This window comes from Dreissena polymorpha, chromosome 2 (genome assembly GCF_020536995.1).
Source record: "Dreissena polymorpha isolate Duluth1 chromosome 2, UMN_Dpol_1.0, whole genome shotgun sequence".
Classification (NCBI taxonomy): domain Eukaryota; kingdom Metazoa; phylum Mollusca; class Bivalvia; order Myida; family Dreissenidae; genus Dreissena; species Dreissena polymorpha.
In genome coordinates, this window is record NC_068356.1 from 121,015,394 (window position 1) to 121,042,535 (window position 27,142).

The following is a 27,142-nucleotide window of genomic DNA, read 5'->3' on the forward strand; positions in this document are numbered from 1 at the left end:
TCACCTGAAAAATGTTGTGATGGCAAATGACAAGAGACTCCTTAAGTATGGCCTTGGCATTATTGCAGTTGCAGGAGTAGGTTTCATTGTGTACAAACTGGTGGACAAGTACAAATAGCACACTCAAGATGAACAGTTTGTTACAGCTAAACTGAAATTACATAGACAACGTTAAAAAAAATAGACACAGGGTGGGAAGTTTGTAACAGTAGTGTACAATTTGATGGACAACTTCAAAACTACATTTAACAGACAGGGGATGGGAAGGTTGTTACTGTTACAGTTAGTTATGGTCTACAGGAGATTGAGAACAAGTGGTTGTGCAAGTCCCATGATTGTTTATTGGTTAAACCTGCTGGGCAGAAAACTTAATGTGGTTCATTAATTGTTTATACTTGTTGAATGTGTGAATGGTATATAGTCTGGATCACTTCTGCTAGGTGGTCAAACCATGCTTGTCTTCAATGCAATCACATGAATAGTGTCTTGTTTTCTTTGAAAGGATTGTTAAAGGATGATTAGAGATTAGTGTTGCAGTACAGGGATTAAGATTGTTAGCAACATTTTATTTATCTTGAGATTGCATGTGCATCCTGCATATATTCTAGTAGTCTTAAAGCAAGATTATATGATTTTCACATAATTATGTTAAATTGTAATATATTGATAAAAATATGTTTCAATAACACACAATAGGCAAGAAAAATTAAACATTGAAGACGAATATCATAAAATCCAGCAAAGACAAATTAGCGTGCCGAGCCGATTGCGACAAAGATATTTCGTACATATTTTCCTACAATAACCGAAGCATTCGTCTTTTTAGTTAGTGTTCGTGTGTCATATGAATAGATATCGTTGCAGGAATTTAAAATGAACCGTTAAAACTAAATTTAGATTCACATCGTACATGCATGATTTACATTCTGGCGAATTTGACTGTACAGACATTTTCGATTTCAGAATTAAATATCTGGCTTATTTCTTTGAGTTTTTGTAGAATGTCATTGGATATGGAGGTTGGTGCCTCGGGAATAAATTGTCTGGTTCTTAGTGTGTAAACTCTGTCGGTATAATGCAAATATAAAATAATTACAGTAAATGTATTTGCTATTAACAAAATAGTTAAAGAAAAATGAAGTTTTAATGGTCATTGTTACTAATGCCTTTTTTGAAGATTCTGAATGTGTATCTTAAGAAATTTGTTGATAACTCTTGTTTCAAAAAATGATTGTGATCTACAAAGCAAAAAAGAAAGAGGAAAAGCTGAAAATCTTTAATTGGTTCCTTTATTTACATTTTTAATCACCACCTTTGATTATTATGTCCAGAAATATTTGAGTAGATGTAGACATAGACGTGCATACATGAAACACCCTCTTTGACTATGGCATACATCGACAGCAATCAGATAACCAGCAAAATGTAAACAAACAGAACTATCGGTATTGATGGGCCAGACTAAGAAGCAATAAAATACTCGCAAGTTTTACGATGACTTCTAATCTTTAATCGATTTTTATTTTAAATACCGGTAGTATGCATTGATTTGCACAACAAGGCTATTGTTTTACAGATTCAGCATCTGTTAAATGCATTGAACTGTTTTTTGTATTTCAGGGCTGTAATATCTTCACATTGGTATTTTTGTATTTATTGGAAACGCTTTCGGATTTAAATGTTTTCAGCATGTTTAGAATTGATTATTATTTATGTTCTAGTTTCACTTATAACAATGGAACTGTTAGTTTGGTTTGTAATCACTTGTTTGTTCAAGAAAAATGATACCACATATGAAATTTGAAAAAAAAAAGTTAATGATTCTTCACATTGTTTTACTGTTGTTGCAACAATGTAATTAGAATTAAATTGTATGTCACTGGTCACAGGTTATGAATATAACAGTATATGTATGCCCTCTTTCAAAGAAGAGGGGGTATATTATTGTGCTGGATGTCAGTCGGTTGGTCTGTCTGTCGGTAGACCAGTTTGTTTCCGATTAATAACTTGTTATCATATTGACCGATAGGCTTTATACTTAACATGTGCATTGGCTTTGGACAGAAAAAGACCCTATTGATATTGAGGTCACTAGGTCAAAATTCACAATAAGTTGCAAAGCGTTTCTTAATCATTACTCGTCAACAAATTGACCAATTGGCTTGATACTTAACATGTGCATTGGCCTTAGACAGTATATGACCCCTATTGAAATTGGGGTCACGAGGTCAAGGTAACTGTCACAATAAGCGTGAAAATCGTTTCTGATCAATAACTCTTCAACCAATTGGCTTGATACTTCCCATTTGCATTGACCTTGGACAGTAGATGATCCCTATTGAAATGGGGGTCGCTAGGTCAAAGTTCAAGGTCACAATGAATGTGAAAATTGTTTCTGATCAATAACTCGACAGTGAATTGACTGATCGGCTTGATACTTCACGGTGCATTGCCCTTGAACAGAGTCATTAGATGACCCCTATTGAAATTGGGTCACTAGTTCAAAGGTCAAGGTCACTTTGACATTGAGTGTTAAATTGGTTTCTGTTTGATATGTCATCAAAGCATTGAGTGATGGGTGTCAAGGCCCTGTTTGGGAAGGGGGTGTATCTGTCTCGGACCTCTTGTTATTATATCGTCTGAGGTCTTCTTAGATGTTTTTATTATGGACATACACTGAAGTATGACATTATTAAAATAAATTTTATCATGAACGCAACTTATTCTGTTTTATTTTAATGCTTAGGACAATTAACCCAATACTGAGCTCAATGTTCAATTTGTTTCAAATGGAGTAAGATTAATGAGTAACAAGTCTGAAAGGCCCAATGTCACTCACCTGAAATACAAAGGAACTGTTCAGCCCAAAATATCATTAGAACAAATGTTCTGACCTAGTTTCTAAAGAGTGAACTATTAATGCAACTTTTAGAGTGCTAACAAGGTTTTACTATATCCATATAAGGATAACTTCCCTGCCACCTGGTGGCCATGTTTTTTAGCTCGCTCATGGTGAGCTTTTGTGATCGCCTTTTGTCCGTCGTCGTCGTAAACATTTTGCCTTGTGAACACTCTAGAGGCCACATTTATTGCCTGATCTTCATGAAATTTGGTCAGAACATTTGTCCCATTGATACCTCAATTGAGTATGAAACTGGGTCATGCTGGGTCAAAAACTAGGTCACTAGGTCAAAAAAAAGAAAAACCTTGTGAACACTGTAGAAGTCACATTTGATGCCCAATCTTCATGAAACTTGGTAAATTGTTTGTCTAAATGATATGTTGGTTGAGTTAAAAAATGGTTCCGGTGCGTTGAAAAACATGGCCACCAGGGGGCGGGGCAGTATTCCTTATATGGCTATAGAGAAATATGTCAACAAAATCACAATTTTTGCGCAATCATCATGAAACTTGGTCAAAACATTGGTTTCATTGATATCTCGGACGAGTTCCAAAATGGTCCAGATCGGTGAAAAAACATGGCTGCCAGGGGGCGGGGCAGTTTTCCTTATATGGCTGAAGTAAAACCTTGTTTACACTCTAGAGGCCACATTTATTGTCCAATCTTCATGAAATTTGGTCAGAAGATTGGTCTGTATGATATCTTGGATGAGTACGAAAATGGTTACGTTTGCATGAAAAACATGGCTGCCAAGGGTCGGGGCATTTTTCCTTATATGGCTATAGTAAAACCTTGTGAACACTCTAGAGGCCACATTTATTGTCCAATCTTCATGAAATTTGGTCAGAAAATTGGTCTCAATGATATTTTGGATGAGTGCGAAAATGGTTACGTTTGCTTGAAAAACATGGCTGCCAAGGGGCGGGGCATTTTTCCTTATATGGCTATAGTAAAATCTTGTTATCACTCTAGAGGCCACATTTATTTTCCAATCTTCATGAAACTTGGTCAGAAGATTCATCCCAATAATATCTTGGAAAAGAACAAAAATGATGTCAGTTGGTTGAAAAACATGGCCGCCAGTGGGCGGGGCATTTTTCCTTATATGGCTATAGTAAAACCTTGTTAACACTATAGAGGCCACATTTATTTTCCGATCTTCATGAAACTTGGTCAGAAGATTTGTCCTAATGATATCTTGGATGAGTTCGAAAATGGTTCAGGTTGGTGGAAAAACATGGCTGCCAGTGGGCGTGGCATTTTTCCTTATATGGACTTATGAATCTTCATGAACCTTTGTCAGTATATTTGTTTAAATGATATCTTGGATGTGTATGAAAATGGTTCTGGTCTGTTGAAAAACGAGGCTGCCAGGGTGTTCACTAGTCATGAAAGTTGGTAAGAACATATTGTTTCTAATGACATCTGGGGCTGCACAGAACAGGTCAGTTCCTTTGAATCTCAGGTGAGCGACTTTGGGCATTTCAGGTCCTCTTGTTTTAACAGACTGGAACCATTTTCAAACTTGTACAAGATATCATTAAACAAATGTTCTGACCAAGTGTCAAGTTTTCACTAAAGCCATGTAAGGAAAAATGCCCTGCCCCCTGGCGGCCATGTTTTTCAACCAACCTGAACCATTTTCTAAGTCATCCAGATATTGTTGGGACAAATCTTCAGACCAAGTTTCATGAAGATTGGACAATAAATGTGGCCTCTAGAGTGTTAAGAAGGTTTTACATAGCCATATATAGCCATAATTAGGACAAATGCCCAGCCCCCCATCGGTCATAGAACTAGATGAATAGACATTTAGACCATTTAAGCTTTCACAGGAAAGTATGAGTATTCCAACAAGGAAGTAACTTACACAAAACAATTGGTGTGTTTTTTAACTTCGTAATGTACGATTCTTTTTCACAAATACACTTTTGACTGAATATGTAAATTTAAGTTACCATGCCATGCTTTATTAACATTATCATCAAGTAAACATTTACATGAAACTATCAAGAGACTGCTCAATACATGTAAAAAGATTATCTGTCTATAGATAATAGTGTTGGAAATTCTTTGTTAAAGTAACAGTTTAATATTAGAGGTGTTTTGTTTTATAACTTTAATGTTCAGGCATCATGTATGCATCTAACTTGATGCTGTTAAGAGTATGATGGGAAGTAAAGCAACGTCTGTATGGCATGTTGACATTGGGTTACTTCTTTACAAATTTAGACAAGGCATTTCATGTACTTAAATTATACTTAATTACATTTTAACTTAATTGAAACCAGACGGTGTCTGCTTTAAGTGCAGAAGTTACTGATCTACGACCATAATCTGTCATCCAAAAATGGGTTTTATGCCTTATGCAGCATTGTATAGCATTACTGCAGTCTTATTAGGAGGAATTCTAATGACACCTGAAATTTTGTTTGTGACTTTATAGTAGACAGGGTAGCTCCTGACCAGATTTGCAGGCATGAGACTCATTTTTGCATGATACAGCTGATATGTATAACAAAGCTGTTTATTTTCTGCATTAAAAATACGAAAATGATGCATTGTATGGCACTCACTGTTTGATACTGAAGATTGTACAAGGATTCTGCATGTTGATAAACACAAATTTCTATGTAAATATTATATAATCTATTGGTTTAGCAAATTGTGTGACAGGCAGTTTTATAAGAGGGTAAACAAGTGTTTATGTCTGCTCATAAAAGTTATGCATTTCATACTAATCTATTAGGTAAAATATTGCTAGAAGGCTGAATGTTCAGCAGACTGGCTTGTAGGTTTGCTCATTCTGCTCAACTTCCTGTTGTGAGACGGTTCCCGGTCTCAGGCACTCTAGTACCTCCATGGCAGCTCGGTATCCAGCCTGTACAGCTCCAGACATGTAACCAGTCCAAACAGTGGCAGTCTCTGTGCCAGCCAGGTGGATGCTACAAAATGGTATTGGAAGTAAAAAATGTACCTTTAAATACAGTTTCATCAGTAATTGTCAATACATAGTACACTCAGCAAAAGTCAAACTTGAGGAAATGTTCAAACGATCATATGACTGGGCTGATAATTGTGTTAAAAAATGTTAAGTTTACACAGGATTTTTTATGCAATGTAATTTTCCTTCAAGAATGTAAATTGTATCATTCAATATGTATACACTCACACTAATATGTAAATGTTTACAATTTAATGTTCCTTATGGCTTGTTCGATTTGCATTTCCTTTTGAGCTCACATCAGTACAAAGTATTTAACTGATACATATCTATTTTACCATGCCGACTTCCCCTCTTATGGTTTAACTCCTATATATAAAAACTCTAAACAATCTTTGTTTAAACAACAATAAATTGAAAATGATTACTTCAATCAATAATCAAATTCCTCAACTTTTTGAGTCCACCTTGTGACTGAGATGTCCGGAGTTTTTATGCCCCCCTTCAAAGAAGAGGGGGTATATTGCTTTGCTCATGTCAGTCGGTCGGTCCGTCCACCAGGTGAATGTCAGACGATAACTCAAGAACGCTTTGGCCTAGGATCATGAAACTTCATCGGTACATTGATCATGACTCACAGATGACCCCTATTGATTTTGAGGTCACTAGGTCAAAGGTCAAGGTCACTGTGACCCGAAATAGTAAAATGGTTTCCGGATGATAATTCAAGAACGCTTATGCCTAGGATCATGAAACTTCATAGGTAGATTGATCATGACTAGCAGATGACCCCTATTGATTTTCAGGTCACTAGGTCAAAGGTCAAGGTCACAGTGACCCGAAATAGTAAAATGGTTTCCGGATGATAATTCAAGAACCCTTATGCCTAGGATCATGAAACTTGATAGGTAGATTGATCATGACTAGCAGATGACCCCTATATAATGTAATGAACTAGTCTGTTTGATGTGAGCATAGAAAGAGACAATGTGTTAGTTTGTAATAACTTTTAAATGTTAATACAGTACAGCCAATGCGGAACAAACGTATTTCGCGATCCGCGGCGGCAAGGCGAAACGAGTCGATGCCGCTTCAGTCGTTGAAGCCGCGTCAGTATGCGGCGGCAAGTCGCATTTCGCCGCGAAACTTCGCATCTGTCCGCCGAGGCATGCCGCGATCCGCGACATGATGCCGAATCGATGCGCATCATGAAATAAAAAATCTTCAATATTTTTAGTTACATGTAGTTAACAAATTTTGAAAGAACAATTATAATAATAATTAAAATCATAATAAATGTATTGTGCGCGGATTGTCTTAGCATATACATGTAAGCATAGTTAATGTGTCTGGCCAATTAAGTTTGTTTCCCGCCCGTAGTGTATGTATTTCACACATAAACACTGTCACGTAATTATGTTTTCGCACATACAAGTGGTCAAGGCTCCAGCATATGGTGGATTTATGAATTAATTGCATGTTGATTTTGCTATTATATTTAAGCTAAGAAAATTAGCAGCTTGAAGCCACATCAATAATCAAGACGTTGACGACGTATTTGTTGTTTTGTTAATTATCAGCTTATTATAACTATTGTTTGAATATGTGTATGTAAACACTTTTTATTTTGTTCATATTATACAGTTAATATCGCTACTAATTACCCGATAATTCTGTATATTCCAGTTTTAAAGCAAATGCTGGTAAATATTTACGATACACAAACATTCTCGATATTTCCTTAAGTATCAAATACATTTTGGCATGTGTTACTATTTATAGAGATGATGAAATAACGTCTAATCGGTGCTTTTTTTAAACTGAACACGCGATTTACGCTTGACGTGATGTTCATGTATTTATACAACACAAAATACACCCAAACTTTCCAAACGACGTTCTACATGTCTGCATAATTTTCGCGCGCTTTTTATGAAACAAAGGATATTTTAGCACTGTTTATTTGACGCTAGAATTTGCCAAAGGTCGCGTAAGCATTAAAATTCGGAAGTGTGTTTCGGATTACAAATTTAATAATGATAATCGAACGAAACATTAACAGTTGCGCGTAATTAATTCTACGCTTCACATACATGTATGTACATGTAGGTGGATATCTTTTCACTCGATCTGCCGCGTACGTATGCGGCGGATTTACTCCGCGAAATTACGCGAGGTTAATACAGACTCTGCGTCGTTGCGCGGATCGATGCCGATTGCCACGGCGATACGCCGCGTGAACACACGATTCGGCGGCCGCGTACTAATAATCTGGCCGTGGCGTAGCCGCGGATTATGTTTGAGCCGCGTTGGCTGTACTGTACATATGTGACACTCATTGTGTTAAGGATGGATAACCTGTATTTCTATGTAATAACTAGAAATAACATGTATGAGTTATTGTGGAATAAGTGTAATGTGTTTGAGCAAATAAAAAAAATGATATTTACTATGTTAATCTGGTTTGAAAATGCAGTTTTTAAAGGAAACTAACGTACGGTTCTCGGCCTTGAAAATGAAAATATTGCCTTGAAAAGTCCTTGAAAAGTGCTTGAATTAAGTTTGAGATTTCTGTTTGAACCATGATTCCCAGATAGGATCTTAAATAAAAAGATATAAGCTATTTCCACAACAATGGGAGACAATGCATACTTTCCGACTGGTTTCCTCAGTCCCTGCACATAGAATCTCATGGCACCTGGGGTCGCGCAGCACACAGGGCCTCCCTCACAGAATGGCTCACTGTCCCAGTCCTTCTCTTGGAAATCTACATACTCGTGGACCTGTGCACCAAAAAACTGGGCCAGACCTTCTAGTACTGCTTTTCTGCGATTTTCTGGCTGATGAATAAGAATAATTATATGAAAATTATTGTAAATGAATGCAAAATAGAAGGCATACACATCATATTAAATTCTGTTAAATGTTTATAATTGCTTTTACTTGAATAACCATCAATATATTATCATCAGATAAAAGAGTGTCCCTGTCACAAAGATGTTACTTCCAATAATGCCTTTCATTGGGTTCAGATTGAACAAAGTCTCAGTGCTTTGAATTCTCAAATGTGACCTTGAATTGTTATCTGAACCCTTGATTTAGGGTCCTGTTGCTCACAATTTTATCTTTGTATTCTTGCAAATTTTATTTAAAGAGGCTATGTAAAGGCAATACTGGATTACAACTGATCTATAAATGCTTTTTTTTTTTTACATAACTGCACTTTTCTAAAACATATGGGTATCAAACCCATTACTTAATAGGAGCTGTACAAGGGAATGCCACTTTATATTTCTTTAACTGCCTTATAATGCTTGGTATATAACTCCTTTGGGGCCCTTTTAAATGACATTGTCTCCATACATATTTGAACAATAATGCTCTTGACCTGAATTTAGGAGCAGGTTCTAGCACAAGACAATCCTTCTCGTAATGATTGTCAACTCTGCCAAGTAATTTTTAAATAACATCAATTGTGGAAAAAAAAAACAACCACTAACACAGTATTTAGGTTTTATTCCAATATTTAATCTGTGACCTTAATCATGTTCCTAGGAACCTAGATCTTGTATGCAACATTTCAATCACACCATGAGTGTTACCTCTGCTTATTATTCCATCCATGGTGTAGACAGTTTTAGGCATTGATATCTTGTACATTAATACCGGTATTTGACATTTGACATTCAATCATGACTTTGACCGAGGACTTAGAGGCCTACTTTTCCAGTGCATCCATCTGGCGCATCATGCTATCCCTTCAGCAAATTTCTTAAAAGAAAAATTGATCATGCACAAAGTCAAGAAATAACCTGTTTCATATTTTCCTTTGGACTCCCAGTTAAGCTGCGTTTGTGGAGAAGATAGACAAACTTAATTTCCAGGCAATGTGCTTATGATGACTTATTCATCCATACCTAAGACTTACACACTATACTTTTTCTTTATACCTTAATTAACTTACAGTTTGCTGTCGCCAGTCTATAGCCTGTGACCCGGCCATGAAGGCAACCAATGCAGGATCACCACTGGCCGATGTGTCGTCATAGCTGAAGCTTAGTGGCCCACAACTGCAGGCCACCTTCATATGGCATGGTCCCCCATTGGTCACTATCTCACCAGAGTAACCTTGATCGCGCCAGAATGCCTGTAGATTAAGTGTTGTATATAAATGTGTCCCGTTCTGAGAAAACTGGGCTTAATGCATGTGCGTAAAAGTGTCGTCCCAGATTAGCCTGTGCAGTCTGCACAGGCTAATCAGGGACGACACTTTCCGCCTAAACTTGATTTTCGGTAAGGAGGGTCTTCCTTGAAACTAAAAATACCATAAAAGGGGAAAGTGTCATCCCTGATTAGCCTGTGCGGACTGCACAGGCTTATCTGGGACAACACTTTACGCACATGCATTAAGCCCAGTTTTCTCATAACACGACTCGCATAATTAAAAAATTATTTGAATTACAAAACAAATCATACATGTAAAAACAATTTGGTTTTAAGACAAATTAATTTTGCAAATTGTTCTACGGAAAGTTTCCTAAGTTATAACTGGAGAAGAATATTGCGACCACTATGCAACCAGAACATTGGAAGTGTGTCCATAACTTCTAAATTCCGGTTGGCTTAATACTGAAGCTTCTCAGGAAATGATTAAAACATTGGTATCGAGGCAGAAAGCTTTTGACAGAGTAAAAAAATGGTTTTATTAATACACAGCAAAACTTGGAATAAACTTCATATCTAACATTGATTATGGTAGTGCAAACATGTGATGCAACATTTAATTGTCTTAAAATAAAGAATGCACGAACCTTAATAAATACTATTACTTCTGGGTATTATAGAATACATAGCAGTGCTCAACATTTACCTAAAAACCAACTTAGAAAATCTACTTGCCCTGAACGTAAAGCCAATTGCCCAAACGTGAAATATCCCATTAACTGTTAACGGGCGGACAACTAGATTATAAAGTAACTTGCCCGGACCCAACTTTTACTTGCATGGGGCAATAGGACAACCGTTAATGTTGAGCCCTGCATAGACCCATTTGTATGATTCCTACCTGTTTGTAGGTGATGAGGAATTTCACATAGTTTGACATGGGCATTCTCTTGTGAAGCTCCTTCATGACAGTTGGGATTGCAGGAACAAACTGGATTCTTGCTGAAGTAATAACAGTTGACTCTTTCAGAATTTATAATTATAATGCAAACAATAGTCATTATGGACATACAAATATAATTACATATATCGTCGCTGTCGTTCTCAAACCTCGTAGCTCCAAAATTTTCAAAATATTTTTTTCGTCTTCCGAATATATAAAGTCTGGCGCGTGTTTTGTGCTATATCTCGTAGCTCTACGCCAATCAGAGCCCTTGAAAAAGCCATGTGACGTAACAAAATGTTGTAGAATGATTGTTGGCTTTTTTCCCCGGCGAAAAGTTGTAGCGACGCCATTTCACCTATAGGTACTTCGTTTCGTTTGGACAAATTTGTCAAAAACGTTTTTATATTTTTTTTTTATTTGCAACTACGAGGTTTCCTATAAAAAAATGAGACGGTTTTTTCTCTCTCCTGAAAAGTTGGCATTTTGTAGCTACGAGGTTTGAGAACGACAGCGACGATATGTGATTCAAAAGCTGCATGTATAATTATGAGTTATTAGCATATATCAATTGCAACTCATCTTTACCAAACTGGTTAGGAGGTATGGCTAGCACCACTTTCTTGCACTTGAACACAGAGCCATTGTTGGTTGTCACGGTAACCAAGTGCTCTTCCTGTGTTATGCTGGTTACCGGCTCTGACAGCCTCAACCTGCTGTCTCCCAGCTCTTCTGCTATGCTGAGTGAAATCTGCTGGGTACCACCCTGCAAGTTGAGAAAACAACCATGAGGACAACCTTCAAAATTGAATGGACCCCTACACAATTGAGGACTGTTTTGCTTTCTTTTTAATTGGTTTTTCATCTCATCTTAACGAAGCCTTAAACAAATGGTACACAATTGATTTTTTATATTGAAATCTCAGTCATATTTTGAAATAGTGAAAGCAAATGATACCTTACTTAATGACGGGATCTGTTGGGATAAGGTTGCAGTATATAACCAGTGTTGATTTGCCTTACAGTCAATGTATTATATAATTTTTTTCTTCTTCCGTCAAAAGTTTTTTTTTGGGTACTTTTAATATATAAATGGGAACTTCTCAAGAAGCAACTAATTGGCCCTTCAATATTACATTACCTGTACTAAGGGGAGATTTATGATCTCAAAGGGTATAGTGTTGCTAAAACTGGGAATTCATAAGACTAATGCATGTAATTAAGGTTTTCAAAGACAGTCTTTTAATTTGCTATTAAATATTAGTGACAATTTATTTATTTTTGATAGATATTCACACATTTTGTTTTGACAAGTCCATAGAGGCAAAAGGAAATTACAGAGGAGCGGGCCCATCAATTTTTTATTTGGCTCTGTATATTTCCCTACCTGTATGGTGTATTCCTGCGCAGTGTATGATGTATTCTTTTCCTTCCTGTATGGTGTATTCCTGCGCAGTGTATGATGTATTTTTTTCCTACCTGTATGGTGCATTCCTGCGCTGTGAAGGGTATATTGTCACCCTACCTGTAAGGTGTATTCCTGTGCTGTGTAGTGTGTATTGTTACTCTACCTGTATTGTGTATTCCTGTGCAGTGTAGGGTGTATTGTTACCCTACCTGTATTGTGTATTCCTGTTCTGTGTAGGGTGTATTGTTACCCTACCTTTATTGTGTATTTTCCTGTGCAGAGTAGGGTGTATTGTTACCCTACCTATACGGTGTATTCCTGTGCTGTGTCTGATGTATGGTTTCTCTACCTGTATTGTGTATTGCTGCACAGTGAAGGGTGTATTGTTTTCCTACCAGTATGGTGTATTCCTATGCAGTGAAGGGTGTATTGTTACCCTACCTGTATGGTGTATTCCTGTGCTGTGTATGATGTATTGTTTTCCTACCTGTATGGTGTATACCTGTGCTGTGTAGGGTGTATTGTTACCCTACCTGTATGGTGCATTCATGCGCTGTGTAGAGTGTATTGTTACCCTAACTGTATTGTGTATTCCTGCGCAGTGTAGGGTGTATTGTTACCCTACCTGTATGGTGTATTCCTGTGCTGTGTAGGGTATATTGTTTCCCCCTTCCTGTATGGTGTATTCCTATGCTGTGTAGGGTGTATTGTTACCCTACCTGTATGGTGTATTCCTGCTCTGTGTATGGTGTATTGTTACCCTTCCTGTAAAATGTGTTCCTGTGCTGTGTAGGGTGTATTGTTTACCTTCCTGTATTGTGTATTCCTGTGCTGTGTAGGGTGTATTGTTTTCCTACCTGTATGATATATTCCTGTGCTGTGTAGAGTGTATTGTTTTCCTACCTGTATGGTGTATTCCTGTGCAGTGTAGGGTGTATTGTTTCCCTACCTGTATGGTGTATTCCTGTGCTGTGTAGAGTGAATGGTTTTCCTACCTGTATGGTGTATTCCTGTGCTGTGTAGGGTGTATTGTTTCCCTACCTGTATGGTGTATTCCTGTGCAGTGTAGGGTGTATTGTTTCCCTACCTGTATGGTGTATTCCTGTGCTGTGTAGAGTGTATTGTTTTCCTACCTGTATGGTGTATACCTGTGCTGTGTTGGGTGTATTGTTACCCAACCTGTATGGTGTATTCCTGTGCTGTGTATGGTGTATTGTTTCCCTACCTGTATGGTGTATTCCTGTGCTGTTTGAAGTGTATTGTTTTCCTACCTGTATGGTGTATTCCTGTGCAGTGTAGGGTGTATTGTTTCCCTACATGTATGGTTTATTCCTGTGCTGTGTAGAGTGAATGGTTTTCCTACCTGTATGGTGTATTCCTGTGCTGTGTAGAGTGTATTGTTTTCTTACCTGTATGGTGTATACCTGTGCTGTGTAGGGTGTATTGTTTCCCTTCCTGTATGGTGTATTCCTGCGCTGTGTAGGGTGTATTGTTTTCCTACCTGTATGGTGCATTCATGCGCTGTGTAGAGTGTATTGTTACCCTACCTGTATTGTGTATTCCTGCGCAGTGTAGGGTGTATTGTTACCCTACCTGTATGGTGTATTCATGCGCTGTGTAGTGTATTGTTACCCTAGCTGTATGGTGCATTCCTGTGCTGTGTAGGGTGTATTGTTTTCCTACCTGTATAGTGTATTCCTGCGCAGTGTAGGGTGTAGTGTTACCCTACCTGTATGGTGTATTCCTGCGCTGTGTAGGGTGTATTGTTTTCCTACCTGTATGGTGCATTCATGCGCTGTGTAGAGTGTATTGTTACCCTACCTGTATTGTGTATTCCTACGCAGTGTAGGGTGTATTGTTACCCTACCTGTATGGTGTATTCCTGTGCTGTGTAGGGTGTATTGTTTCCCTTCCTGTATGGTGTATTCCTGTGCTGTGTAGGGTGTATTGTTTTCCTACCTTTATTGTGTATTCCTGCGCAGTGTAGGGTGTATTGTTTCCCTACCTGTATGGTGTATTCCTGTGCTATGCAGGGTTTATTGTTTCCATTCCTGTATGGTGTATTCCTGTGCTGTAAAGGGTGTATTGTTACCCTACTTGTATGGTGTATTCCTGTGCTGTGAAGGGTGTATTGTTACCCTACCTGTATGGTGTATTCCTGTGCTGTGTAGGGTGTATTGTTACCCTACCTGTATGGTGTATTACTGTGCTGTAAAGGGTGTATTGTTACCCTACCTGTATGGTGTATTCCTGTGCTGTGTAGGGTGTATTGTTACCCTACCTGTATGGTGTATTCCTGTGCTGTAAAGGGTGTATTGTTACCCTACCTGTATGGTGTATTCCTGTGCTGTGTAGGGTGTATTGTTACCCTACCTGTATTGTGTATTCCTGTGCTGTGTATAGTGTATTGTTTCCCTACCTGTATGGTGTATTCCTGTGCTGTAAAGGGTGTATTGTTACCCTACCTGTATGGTGTATTCCTGTGCAGTGTAGGGTGTATTGTTACCCTACCTGTATGGTGTATTCCTGTGCAGTGTAGGGTGTATTGTTACCCTACCTGTATGGTGTATTCCTGTGCAGTGTAGGATGTATTGTTTCCCTTCCTGTATGGTGTATTCCTGTGCTGTGTAGGGTCCATTGTTTTCCTACCTGTATAGTGTATTCCTGCGCAGTGTAGGGTGTATTGTTCTCTACCTGTATGGTGTATTTCTGCGCTGTGTAGGGTGTATTGTTACCCTACCTGTATGGTGTATTCCTGTGCTGTGTAGGGTGTATTGTTTTCCTACCTGTATGGTGCATTCATGCGCTGTGTAGAGTGTATTGTTACCCTACCTGTATTGTGTATTCCTGCGCAGTGTAGGGTGTATTGTTACCCTACCTGTATGGTGTATTCCTGTGCTGTGTTTAGTGTATTGTTTTCCTACCTGTATGGTGTATACCTGTGCTGTGTAGGGTGTATTGTTTCCCTTCCTGTATGGTGTATTCCTGCGCTGTGTAGGGTGTATTGTTTTCCTACCTGTATGGTGCATTCATGCGCTGTGTAGAGCGTATTGTTACCTTACCTGTATTGTGTATTCCTGCGCAGTGTAGGGTGTATTGTTACCCTACCTGTATGGTGTATTCATGCGCTGTGTAGTGTATTGTTACCCTACCTGTATGGTGCATTCCTGTGCTGTGTAGGGTGTATTGTTTTCCTACCTGTATCGTGTATTCCTGCGCAGTGTAGGGTGTATTGTTACCCTACCTGTATGGTGTATACCTGCGCTGTAAAGGGTGTATTGTTACCCTACCTGTATGGTGTATTCCTGTGCTGTGTAGGGTGTATTGTTACCCTACCTGTATGGTGTATTCCTGTGCTGTAAAGGGTGTATTGTTACCCTACCTGTATGGTGTATTCCTGTGCTGTGTAGGGTGTATTGTTACCCTACCTGTATTGTGTATTCCTGTGCTGTGTAGGGTGTATTGTTTCCCTACCTGTATGGTGTATTCCTGTGCTGTAAAGGGTGTATTGTTACCCTACCTGTATGGTGTATTTCTGTGCTGTGTAGGGTGTATTGTCACCCTACCTGTATGGTGTATTCCTGTACTGTAAATGGTGTATTGTTACCCTACCTGTATGGTGTATTCCTGTGCAGTGTAGGGTGTATTGTTACCCTACCTGTATGGTGTATTCCTGTGCAGTGTAGGTTGTATTGTTTCCCTACCTGTATGGTGTATTCCTGTGCTGTATAGGGTGTATTGTTTCCCTACCTGTATGGTGTATTCCTGTGCTGTAAAGGGTGTATTGTTACCCTACCTGTATGGTGTATTTCTGTGCTGTGTAGGGTGTATTGTCACCCTACCTGTATGGTGTATTCCTGTACTGTAAATGGTGTATTGTTACCCTACCTGTATGGTGTATTCCTGTGCAGTGTAGGGTGTATTGTTACCCTACCTGTATGGTGTATTCCTTTGCAGTGTAGGTTGTATTGTTTCCCTACCTGTATGGTGTATTCCTGTGCTGTATAGGGTGTATTGTTTCCCTACATGTATGGTGTATTCCTGTGCTGTAAAGGGTGTATTGTTACCCTACCTTTTTGGTGTATTTCTGTGCTGTGTAGGGTGTATTGTCACCCTACCTGTATGGTGTATTCCTGTGCTGTAAATGGTGTATTGTTACCCTACCTGTATGGTGTATTTCTGTGCAGTGTAGGGTGTATTGTTACCCTACCTGTATGGTGTATTCCTGTGCAGTGTAGGTTGTATTGTTTCCCTTCCTGTATGGTGTATTCCTGTGCTGTATAGGGTGTATTGTTTCCCTACCTGTATGGTGTATTCCTGTGCTGTTAAGGGTGTATTGTTTCCCTACCTGTATGGTGTATTCCTGTGCAGTGTAGGTTGTATAGTTTCCCTTCCTGTGTGATGTATTCCTGTGCTGTATAGGGTGTATTGTTTCCCTACCTGTATGGTGTATTCCTGTGCTGTAAAGGGTGTATTGTTTCCCTACCTGTATGGTGTATTCCTGTGCTGTGTAGGGTATATTGTCACCCTACCTGTATGGTGTATTCCTGCGCTGTGTAGGGTGTATTGTTTCCCTACCTGTTTGTTGTTTTCCTGTACTGTGTAGGGTGTATTGTTTCCCTACCTGTACGGTGTATTCCTGTGCTGTAAAGGGTGTGGCCTCCACGAGCTGTTTCAGACCCCCAGCTGCCGACACGTAAGTGAGGAAGTACAGGAGGGAGACATCAGCCAACTCGACACCTAGCACAGCACGGATAGCTATGCTCAGGGTCTCCTTGGACTCTGCAACATGGGTTACAAATTATAATATATAATATATATATATGCTCTGGGAAATTAGTGTTTAATGCATGGGAGGAAAGTGTCCTCCCTGATAATCATGTGCAGATTGCAAAAGCTTATCTGGGACAACACTTGATGAATATAAATTAAGTCTGTTTTCTCAGCGCAATTCTCATATACTTTACTATTCTAAAGAAATTAACAACCAACTGATATTTTACTATTGGCCCGATATAAACCATGAAAACAATTCTGACTACAAAAAAGGTAGAATATGTGTGTTTTATATTCATTATTATCAATGGAATCTGAAAAATAATAAATCATTGTTAACACTTTTCATCAATAATCTAGCAAAAACTACCTTGCAAATTCAAAAGCCTGTGTGGTGTTCTACTTAAGTGTAAGCTTTAATTATAGAGGTCCTATGTTTTAAACAAGAGCACCGCCTTGCGGGTGCAGACCGCTCATCTATTTTCTTTTTATAGGTGAAGGGACTCTCATTTTCAATCACAAAGGAGGGAGGGGTGGAGTGAAGAGGGGTGCATTGTGTGGGGGTGTGGACATTTATTACATTATCTTCCAAAAATGCCAAAAAAAGGGGAAAAAAAATCGGGAAGGAGGGGTGGGGGGTCGGGGGGTATGGATTCTTGGGTGCGATGGTTGGACGGTATTTCAAACATAAAATAATAAAAATAAATATTTGTGTTTTTGTAACCGTTTAAAAAAAAAAATTGGGGGGGGTGAGGTGGGGGGGGGGGGGGGAGTATAGTGTGAGGGTGTGGTGGTTATTTGTGAGATGATCTTAAAAAAAAAAAAGAAGAAAAAATTTGGGGGGGGGGGGGATTTGGGTGGGGGGTTGGGGGGGATTCTTGGGTGCGATGGTTGGACGGTATTTCAAACATAAAATAAGCAAAATAAATAGTTTTGTTTTTTAACCGTTTAAAAAAAAAAAAAATTGGGGAGGGGGTGGGGTGGGGGGGTATAGTGTGAGGGTGTGGTGGTTGTGAGATAATATAAAAAAAAAAAAAAAAAAAAAAAATAGGGGGGGGGATTCGGGGGGGGGGGAAGTGAGGGGGGGGGAGTGGGGGGGGGGGGGGCACGGGCGATGGTTTGGGTGGAGTTTATTGTGGTATGTCAGGTAAGAGTTGTTTTGTCAAAGTATCAATCAAATCTAATCATAAATAAAGAAGTTATGGCAATTTTAGCAAAATTTAATAATTTGACCTTGAGAGTCAAGCTCATTCAAAGGTCAAGGTAAAATTCAACTTGCCAGGTACAGTAACCTCATGATAGCATGAAAGTATTTGAAGTTTGAAAGCAATAGCCTTGATACTTTAGAAGTAAAGTGGATCGAAACACAAAATTTAACCATATATTCAAAGTTACTAAGTCAAAAAAGGGCCATAATTCCGTAAAAATGACATCCAGAGTTATGCAACTTGTCCCTTTACTGTACCCTTATGATAGTTTGCGAGTGTTCCAAGTATGAAAGCAATATCTATGAAACTTTAGGGGTAAAGTGGACCAAAACACAAAACTTAACCAAACTTTCAATTTTCTAAGTATAAAGGGCCCATAATTCCGTCCAAATGCCAGTCAGAGTTACATAACTTTGCCTGCACAGTCCCCTTACGATAGTTAATAAGTGTTGCAAGTATGAAAGCAATAGCTTTGATACTGTAGGAATAAAGTGGACCTAAACACAAAACATAACCAAATTTTCAATTTTCTAAGTATAAAAAGGGCACATAATTCTGTCAAAATGCCAGTCAGAGTTATATTACTTTGCCTGCACAGTCCCCTTATGATAGTTAGTAAGTGTTGCAAGTATGAAAGCAATAGCTTTGATACTTAAGGAATAAAATGGACCTAAACACAAAACTTAACCAAAATTTTCAATTTTCTAAGTATAAAAAGGGCACATAATTCTGTCAAAATGCACGCCAGAGTTATCTAACTTTACCTGCCCAGTCCCCTCATGATAGTAAGTAAGTGTACCAAGTTTGAATGCAATAGCATTGATACTTTCTGAAAAAAGTGGACCTAAACGCAAAACTTAACCAAACTTTTTAATTTTCTAAGTATAAAAAGGGCACATAATTCAGTCAAAATGCACGCCAGAGTTATCTAACTTTGCCTGCCCAGTCCCCTCATGATAGTTAGTAAGTGTACCAAGTTTGAATGCAATAGCATTGATACTTTCTGAGAAAAGTGGACCTAAACGTAAAACTTAACCGGACGCCGACGCCGACGCCAAGGTGATGACAATAGCTCATAATTTTTTTTCAAAAAATAGATGAGCTAAAAATAATAAAGTTTAATTCACATTTACAATGTATAGCTCATGCAAGTGTATGTTAGCTAACCTCCAATCCACATGGTATTGTTGATGTAGGTCTCCAATGTCATCCCGTCAAACTCAGCAGCTCTCTTGTGTCCATATGGGTCACTCTGAGAGATCTCCCTTGCCAATGTGTCAATCTGATCAAGAATCACTAGCATGAAATATTACTGTAGAACTGGTTTATAGTGTTTGTTATTTTAATTTTGCTCATATTCGCAATATTCAAATTAAAAAGAAGTGCAAGCCTTCCAGAATCCATTGTATGGCATTATTTTTTTAAATTGCTGGTTTGAATAAAAACCTTTACAAAGTATTCACTTAAGTTTGATTGAGTTCAATTGAGTTATTATTTTTTGTTACATTTTTATGTCTTAACAACAACCCTACTTCATGACTTTGCAAAATTTTAAAAATTGTTCTAGAAATTTGTTCCGATTTGTCCTCGCAAATACAAAGCATTCTACACTTATTGATATTTTATTTAATATTCCTAATCCATTGATTGAAAACACTTGATACAATTGTAGATTTTTACAATAGGTGTGTAAAAATAACATACAAAATGTGTTTATCACTTCTCAGTGATGGTGTAGGGAAATAAGCAAATATTCTATGGCTGCAAACTCTGCTGGATGCTGTTTGACTTATAAACCATTTGGGGAGTGGGTGTGGAGGTTAAATGATAAGTTGGTTGCTGATGTGCTTGTATGTCAATGAGAGACTAAACAACTGATATTTCACGGTTGACCTTTAACAAACGTAAGGCTATGTTAGCTTTATGTTTTGGATTGTAACAAATGTCTTAAAATTGTTTTGCCTGTAACTATTACAATACATCTTTTAAATATGAAGTCTGAGTTTCTTTCCACATCAACAAATCTGCACATTCTGGTAAGGAACAACTCTGTCTGCTAATTAGATCATGAAACCATGAGTGACTTTAAACAGGTCGGTGTAGCTCCTGACAGACTGAGCTAGTACACTGGCTGCTTATGACATGAGACCCGTTTTCCCTCGATGCAATTGAATGAAATGGCATGATTCTTTTAAATTCTTTTAAACTGGGTATTTATCACCCTATCAAATACAATCTCTACCTTTTTCATGGCCCTATCTAAATCCAACAGTCCTAACAAGGACAGTGTTGGGATGTCGGAGGAGTAACTCTTGATTGAGTTGTCTTTCCCAACTTGTAGGAATTTCCTCCCCTTCAAGTACTGAGGATGCACTTGAAGCTCCAGTTCCTCAATCAGTCTCATGATGTGGGGCTGACATCTGCAAAGACATGCTTGCTTGTGGAACAGGCAAAGATTTCTCACTTATTATGCATGTTTTGCAAAGATTAGCTTGAGTAAACTACTCTGAAGTTTGCATATATTGTAATATTATACAGACAAATTATATATTAAATGACAAAATGATCAGTCTGATAAAATTATTAATTTTTTTAATTATAGTAATAACATGCTTAAAGCAAAATTGAGAAATTGGAGCCATGCAAAAATCAGCAAAATCTATACATGTTTTTTATAGTACAGAAAGGAACTTAGTACATGTATGTACCAAGAATCAAATTGATGGTGAACAAAGTTGTCTGGTTTCTACACAAAAGCTGAACACTGATTGATACATGTAATCAAGAGTTGCAGATCAATTGAGTGATGTAACCATCTACTGGTCTATAGACTAGCATCTCATCCTATAAATTACAAGTTTGAGCACCCACTTGACTTTCAATTAGTTTTAAAGCTTTTAAAGTAAGGGGTGTTAATTACACTATTAGGACACCCATTACCACAAGGCCTTTGTCCACCTTTCCCTGGTCAGTCACTTCCTTGCTTTAGACAATGGAACAATCTAATATCAGTTTACTACGACTGGGAATGAGTACATATCGGTCAGACCTCTGTAACAAGGTTTAAGTCCAACTCTTTTACTTACCTCCCGACCCAGTGTGCGCCCAGATCCCATGTGTTGGTTCCAGTTGCAGTCTTCATGGGCACCGACAGGGTACGCCCACCGACTCTATCTGAGACATTAAGACTATGGATCTTGTACCATGAGTGAATACAGAAAACAAAATGGTCAAATCACACATTAATTTGAGTTATTAAGAAGAGATGAAGTTGCATTTTTAAAATGCACACTATTTATAGCATTAAAACTACATTATATACCATGGAATACATGTAATTCTATTATATTTGACAAAGGAAATAAGATTGCATATTTCTGGTAGATTATTTCGTGCAGACTTTTAACCATTGAAATGCCTCATTAATAATTAATGAGAACACGGTAGCAAAATTCTCGCATTGTCGCTCAAGAAAATTAGCATATTTGAGCGAATGAGACTTTTGATAACTAGTACAGGATGTCCTTGAAGAAACAGGGCTTTTAAAGTTAAAAACACAATTACAACAACTGTAACCCACAGGTGAGCAAGAGCTTTGTCACAGATAAAACAGCAGTCAATTAATGGGCAATTGTTGTTGCAGTAAGAATAGGATCTCCATAAGTTTCATCAACTTAAGTATTTTTTGGGAGGTAGCTGTTTTACCCAGCTTTTCAACTTTGCTGACCTTTTTAAGCATCCAATAGAATTTGAATAAAAATGTCCCAACAGTAGGCCTGAAACTTTTTGAAATAGAAAACAGGCAATCTACAGACAGTTATATCATTTAAATTAAAAGGTAATTCAAGAAAAAATTTATTTTGTGAAGTATTTTGTATGAAAAGGGATACAACCATGCGTTCTGAAATGATGTTAACTTTGTATTCAGCATGATACAATTTTATCTCAAATGAAAACGCTATAGGGATAGAACTCTTTTACACTCAACTCTCGACATCAATGCAGTTTGTGTGTGGCCCTTTATGTTACGAAGATTGTCAACGCCAGAGTGTTTGTACTTACAGGCTATGTTCTCATATTTAGAAATTACTACAATATTGCACTATGTGATCTAGTATATTTAAGATTATAAAAGTTTAGTTTTTCCCTATCCCTATTCGTTTTGACCAAAATATTTTAAATTGTTTTCCAAATTGAACGTTATACATGTAAAAGTATAAAGTTTTAAACAAGCTGTCGTTCAAACCTCTTTAACAGTAAAGGGATCCTTATAAAATATAAAACGTCATCGCGTTAACTAGGTGAACTAGAATTTTATTTTGACCAGCATTATCTTAAATGCGGTATAATTATGGTATGCCAATAATAGATGTGTTTTAAACAATTCTATGATAAATACTATTTTTTAGTAATTTAACAAGAATTATTCCATCATTTTGACCAATTTATTAAGCATGAGCGCGATATTTCCCGATACTATTAAAAATAATAAAAAAAGATATTGTCCGAAAAACAACTAAAAACAGGTCTGTTCGCAGAAAGCGCGCATAAATATTTCAAATATATGTATGGAAAATTTTGTGTGTGGCTGGTTGACGTTTATGTTTTCATTTCATTTGCATTCTTCTTTTGTATTCCTGTTCAGTATCTTTAGATGTATGATCAATAATATCTAATAATGCGAAATAAGCCACGAAATCTGGCGAAACACCCCATAATCGATTTGCGTGTGATACTGCTAAAAACTGCACAGAAAAAAACTTTTGCTTTCTTTGATCTCATTGATATAACTCTTTATCTTTAATGAACACCAACCCCACAACCAACGCCATATATATTTTAAAAGATATTTCTTGTTCTTATTGTTGCTGGATACATATTACAGTTTTAACTCTTTTCTGTAACCATAGCAGCCACAATTTTTGCCTAAAAAAAACAACCTGACGTAGAGAGCATATTGATTTCCTCATACGGCCCTCTATCCATTTTCCAATGGATAGACAGATGAACTGACCAGACTGAAATAACATGCATATTCCCAATAAAATGGCCCTCTATCAACAAACAAAGTATCATAAGGTTTAGATCTTTATGAGTTATAGCAGCATCCAGATTTAGACACTCACACTAAATTACTGACAGGCCAATAGTAGAAGAGGACTACACTTTTAACCAAGGCTGGATTTTCGTTACAAAAGTCTAACCTTCAAAAAGAAAAAAAATCAATGAAAGCAGAATTCAAGTGCTGTCCCTGATTAGCCAGTGCAGACTTAACAGGCTAATCTAGGATGATACTTTTGCAGAGAATTCTAAAGCTCTCACCTTTAGCCTCCACAACCATCACTTTCAGCGAGGTGTCCTTGCGCAGGAGGTAGCGCGCACACGAGAGGCCAGATATCCCTGCACCCACAACCACCACATCCACAGCAGTGGCAGACATTTTACATTATCAATCAAACCAAGTGGTTGGTTGAGCAGTTGAATAATGTCTCTTATAGAAACTGCAGTACAAATGTACATGTACAGACAGTTGCAATCATCAAATTATAAATAATAGTTAATTGTCAAGTTTCTCAAGTGTCAAGTCAAATGGAACTTTCACAAGCCATTTATTTGAATACTCTGTGAAAAGTAAATATCACACATTGCAGGACAGAAACATTATTATACTTTCAGTGTCAGTAATGTAGTAAGAAATAAAAAAAACATTTTAAATATTTAATTCTATTTAAATTTTATATTCAATTAGTCAATAAAAATTTTGTTTGAAATCATTTGTAAAAAACAACCATATCACAAATTTATGTACAGACACTGACCTGGTTTGTACAAACGGCTGACAACCTTTGAAACCTCATATATTTGATAACAGGTTAAAATGAAAGTAGACCTATTCAAGTGTTTACAAATTACATGACAAAGGTCAGGTCACATGTTATTATATGGGAGACTACCACGATATAAAACTGAACTTTCATAACACAAGTGGTCTCCCTTGTAGGAATGTGTTCTCTTTTCTTGTATAAATACTTTCATTCATTCCATTAGCTATCTGGGTAGCTAAGTGGTTGGTCCACAAACTTCTTCACTTGACAACCCAGATTCCCTCCCCAGTCCCAGCACATATGAGCCTGGTTATGTCTCACCACAATACTGGTGCAGAGCCTAAATCCCTTAATGTCCTGAATCCACCACCCAATGGAATCTTTTTTTTCAAGGTGATTACTTTTCTGTACTATCTTTTTGTTCAAAAAGTGCTTTGTAATTTAAATTGCAATTCTTCTATCATTTTTTTATTGTTTATTTTTTACAGTTTTCAACATTACGTTAGTAATATTACGGATGTTAGTTAACTTACCCATGTTTCTCCTGGATTAGCTGTTGGACTATACATTAGTTGTGCCAACACTTGGCAACTGCAATATTTGAATCGGAGGTTGGTGGAGGAATGGCCACAGAAACAAGGTTTTTATGATATCACAAGCAATTAATGAATTCCATACTAATCACCTGAAATACCCAAACTAATAATGTGCAATACCTTCATATTGCCCTGTTCACTTGGTTTATTTCATGATGAAATCCATTTTCCATTTAGCACAGGAATATAAAGATTTGTTTTGTAAGATTCATCATAAAATTGACCGCAGGTAACAAATAGTTTGGTCACATTGGTGTTTATATGTGTATCATGTTTGAAGATGATATCTTATGAAACTTTTATGATTATTAATTATTTCATATCCTATTGTAAGAAATAGCAACCTGATGCTGAAATCTTCACACATGAAAAATCAAAGTGTCATGCATAATCCTCTCTTCTCTCATATTATGTAATATTCAAGCAAGTTGAGTTATCATATCCATGTACTTCTTGAATATTTGGGTTGCGTTCTGAGAAAACTGGGCATAATGCATGTACGTAAAGTGTCGTCCCATATTAGCCTGTGCAGTCTGCACAGGCTAATCTGGGACAACACTTTCCGCTTTTATGACATTTTTGGTTTAAATGAAGTCTCTTCTAAGCAAAAATCCAATTTAGGCTGAAAGTGTCGTCCCTGCTTAGCCTGTGCGGACTGCACAGGCTAATCTGGGACGACACTTTACGCACATGCATGTCATCTTTTTTTGGAGAGGGGCAGACAGATGAATGATGAACAGAGAAAAAGTTCTGAAAAGCAGACACAAGGCAACATATAGCCAAATGTGTACACCCTGTTACAAGATCATATGTAGTTGTTGAGCAACTCAATTAGTGCTTTTTAAGTAACAGGGAGCTAACTTTTGAACACTAGTGAAGAACAAGAGATGTGTTTGTCAGAAACACAATGCCCCCTACTGCGCCGCTTTTTTTTACCTTTGACCTTGAAGGATGACCTTGACCTTTCACCACTCAAAATGTGCAGCTACATGAAATACACATGCATGCCAAAGATCAAGTTGCTATCAACAATATTACAAGTTATATTGCAAAAGTTTAACCAAGGTTAAAGTTTGTGACAGACAGACAGGCCAAAAACAATAAACCCCTGATCATTCAATCCGGGCGCATAAAAGGGTTGCTCTTTATAATTATGCAATGTTTCATCTTAGTAACTTAGTACTTTATTAGAAATTGCAGGATCAAGTTTAGCGTATTACCGGTAACTCGTTGAAAGACATATGGTTCATCTACATTCTCCTCCAATGAAACCTGCTGGGGACTAATATTTAGACCAACCCCAAAACAATTTTTGTGACATAAGTACTTCGTTCAAAGCTTGACAGGTGGCACATAAGGATTTGGTCAAGTCATGACTAATTGGTCCAATAGATACAGGATGTCATCTGCAGCTTGACTGTGTAATATTTTCTACAACACTATTTTACTCTCTTAAACACATTAAAAACATAATCTAAGGCTTGCACACCTAAAATAAATTTAAGCGGAACTGTAACTGTATTTATTAACTTTCAAATCTACAATGTCTTTCCACCAACTTGTAGGACACAAACCACCAAATGCTCCATAGTTAAAGGCCAGGAAATAATTGGCTACTCTCTAAAATAGGCATATATAATGAAACAGATTAAGTTTTATTTTCTTTATTTATTTCAAAAGCAATTATATCATTTTAAACAAATAATACATCTCTTACAATATATTATACACATACATCGTAAAATAACAATCAACTATAATAATGCTAGATAATGTAAAGAATAGTGTAAACAAAGTTAAATCTAATAAATGCATGAACAGTGACACAGAATTCGGTATTAAAATTAGTGACTCAAAATGTTAATAACCTTTTTAAAACAAAAAGTTATCACCTTCAAAAGCAAATACCAGAAAACACAAAGTCTTAAAGTGTATATTACACATAATCAGGTAAACTAAGTTCTATTTGAGCAGCGAATGATTCAAATTACCTGGTAAGTAAAATAATAATTTAATAAACAATTATCAGCTGAAGCAAATGTGTAGGCATTATAATCACAAAACAAAGTCACATATAATTGTATCAAATAGCAAATCAAATATGAAACAACGTAAGAATTGGGATCAGTTAAGGGGGCAATAATTGGGTCAAAAGTATAGGCAAGCTTTCATTCCATACATGTATTTTATTTTAAGATGACAGAAAGCCAGGTTAAACAAGAGAAGTTTGTAAAACATGTATGCCATCCTCCCTAAACTTGCATTACGTTTTATCAAAGTCAAATCCTTACAGTTATAAATAATCATAAAGTTGCTGGAATTGGTTTTTATGTAAATATCCTGTCAAATGATTTTTGCAATGGTTAAACATGTTTT

At 37.2% G+C, this 27,142-nt stretch overlaps 2 protein-coding genes across 3 annotated transcripts in view; one reads left to right on the forward strand and one right to left on the reverse strand.

Moving 5' to 3' along the window:
• LOC127868777 (mitochondrial Rho GTPase 1-like) overlaps window positions 1-2,714 on the forward strand; it is a 32,957-nt gene extending 30,243 nt beyond the window's left edge. For both annotated transcript variants that reach the window (XM_052410842.1, XM_052410843.1), the window contains one exon: window positions 1-2,714. In XM_052410842.1, coding sequence (XP_052266802.1) covers window positions 1-118 — 118 coding nt within the window. In that variant the 3' untranslated portion in view covers window positions 119-2,714.
• On the reverse strand, window positions 1,815-24,301 carry LOC127868781 (probable flavin-containing monoamine oxidase A). Its single transcript, XM_052410852.1, has 11 exons — window positions 24,165-24,301; window positions 23,668-23,846; window positions 21,432-21,519; window positions 20,588-20,765; window positions 19,513-19,627; window positions 16,986-17,143; window positions 11,542-11,719; window positions 10,912-11,012; window positions 9,811-9,993; window positions 8,499-8,686; window positions 1,815-5,847 (listed from the first exon to the last, which is right to left on the reverse strand). Exons 2-11 carry the CDS (start codon window positions 23,783-23,785, stop codon window positions 5,679-5,681), a joined length of 1,476 nt encoding a protein of 491 aa, XP_052266812.1. The 5' UTR covers window positions 23,786-23,846; window positions 24,165-24,301; the 3' UTR covers window positions 1,815-5,678.
• Between the last annotated feature and the right edge of the window lie 2,841 nt (window positions 24,302-27,142).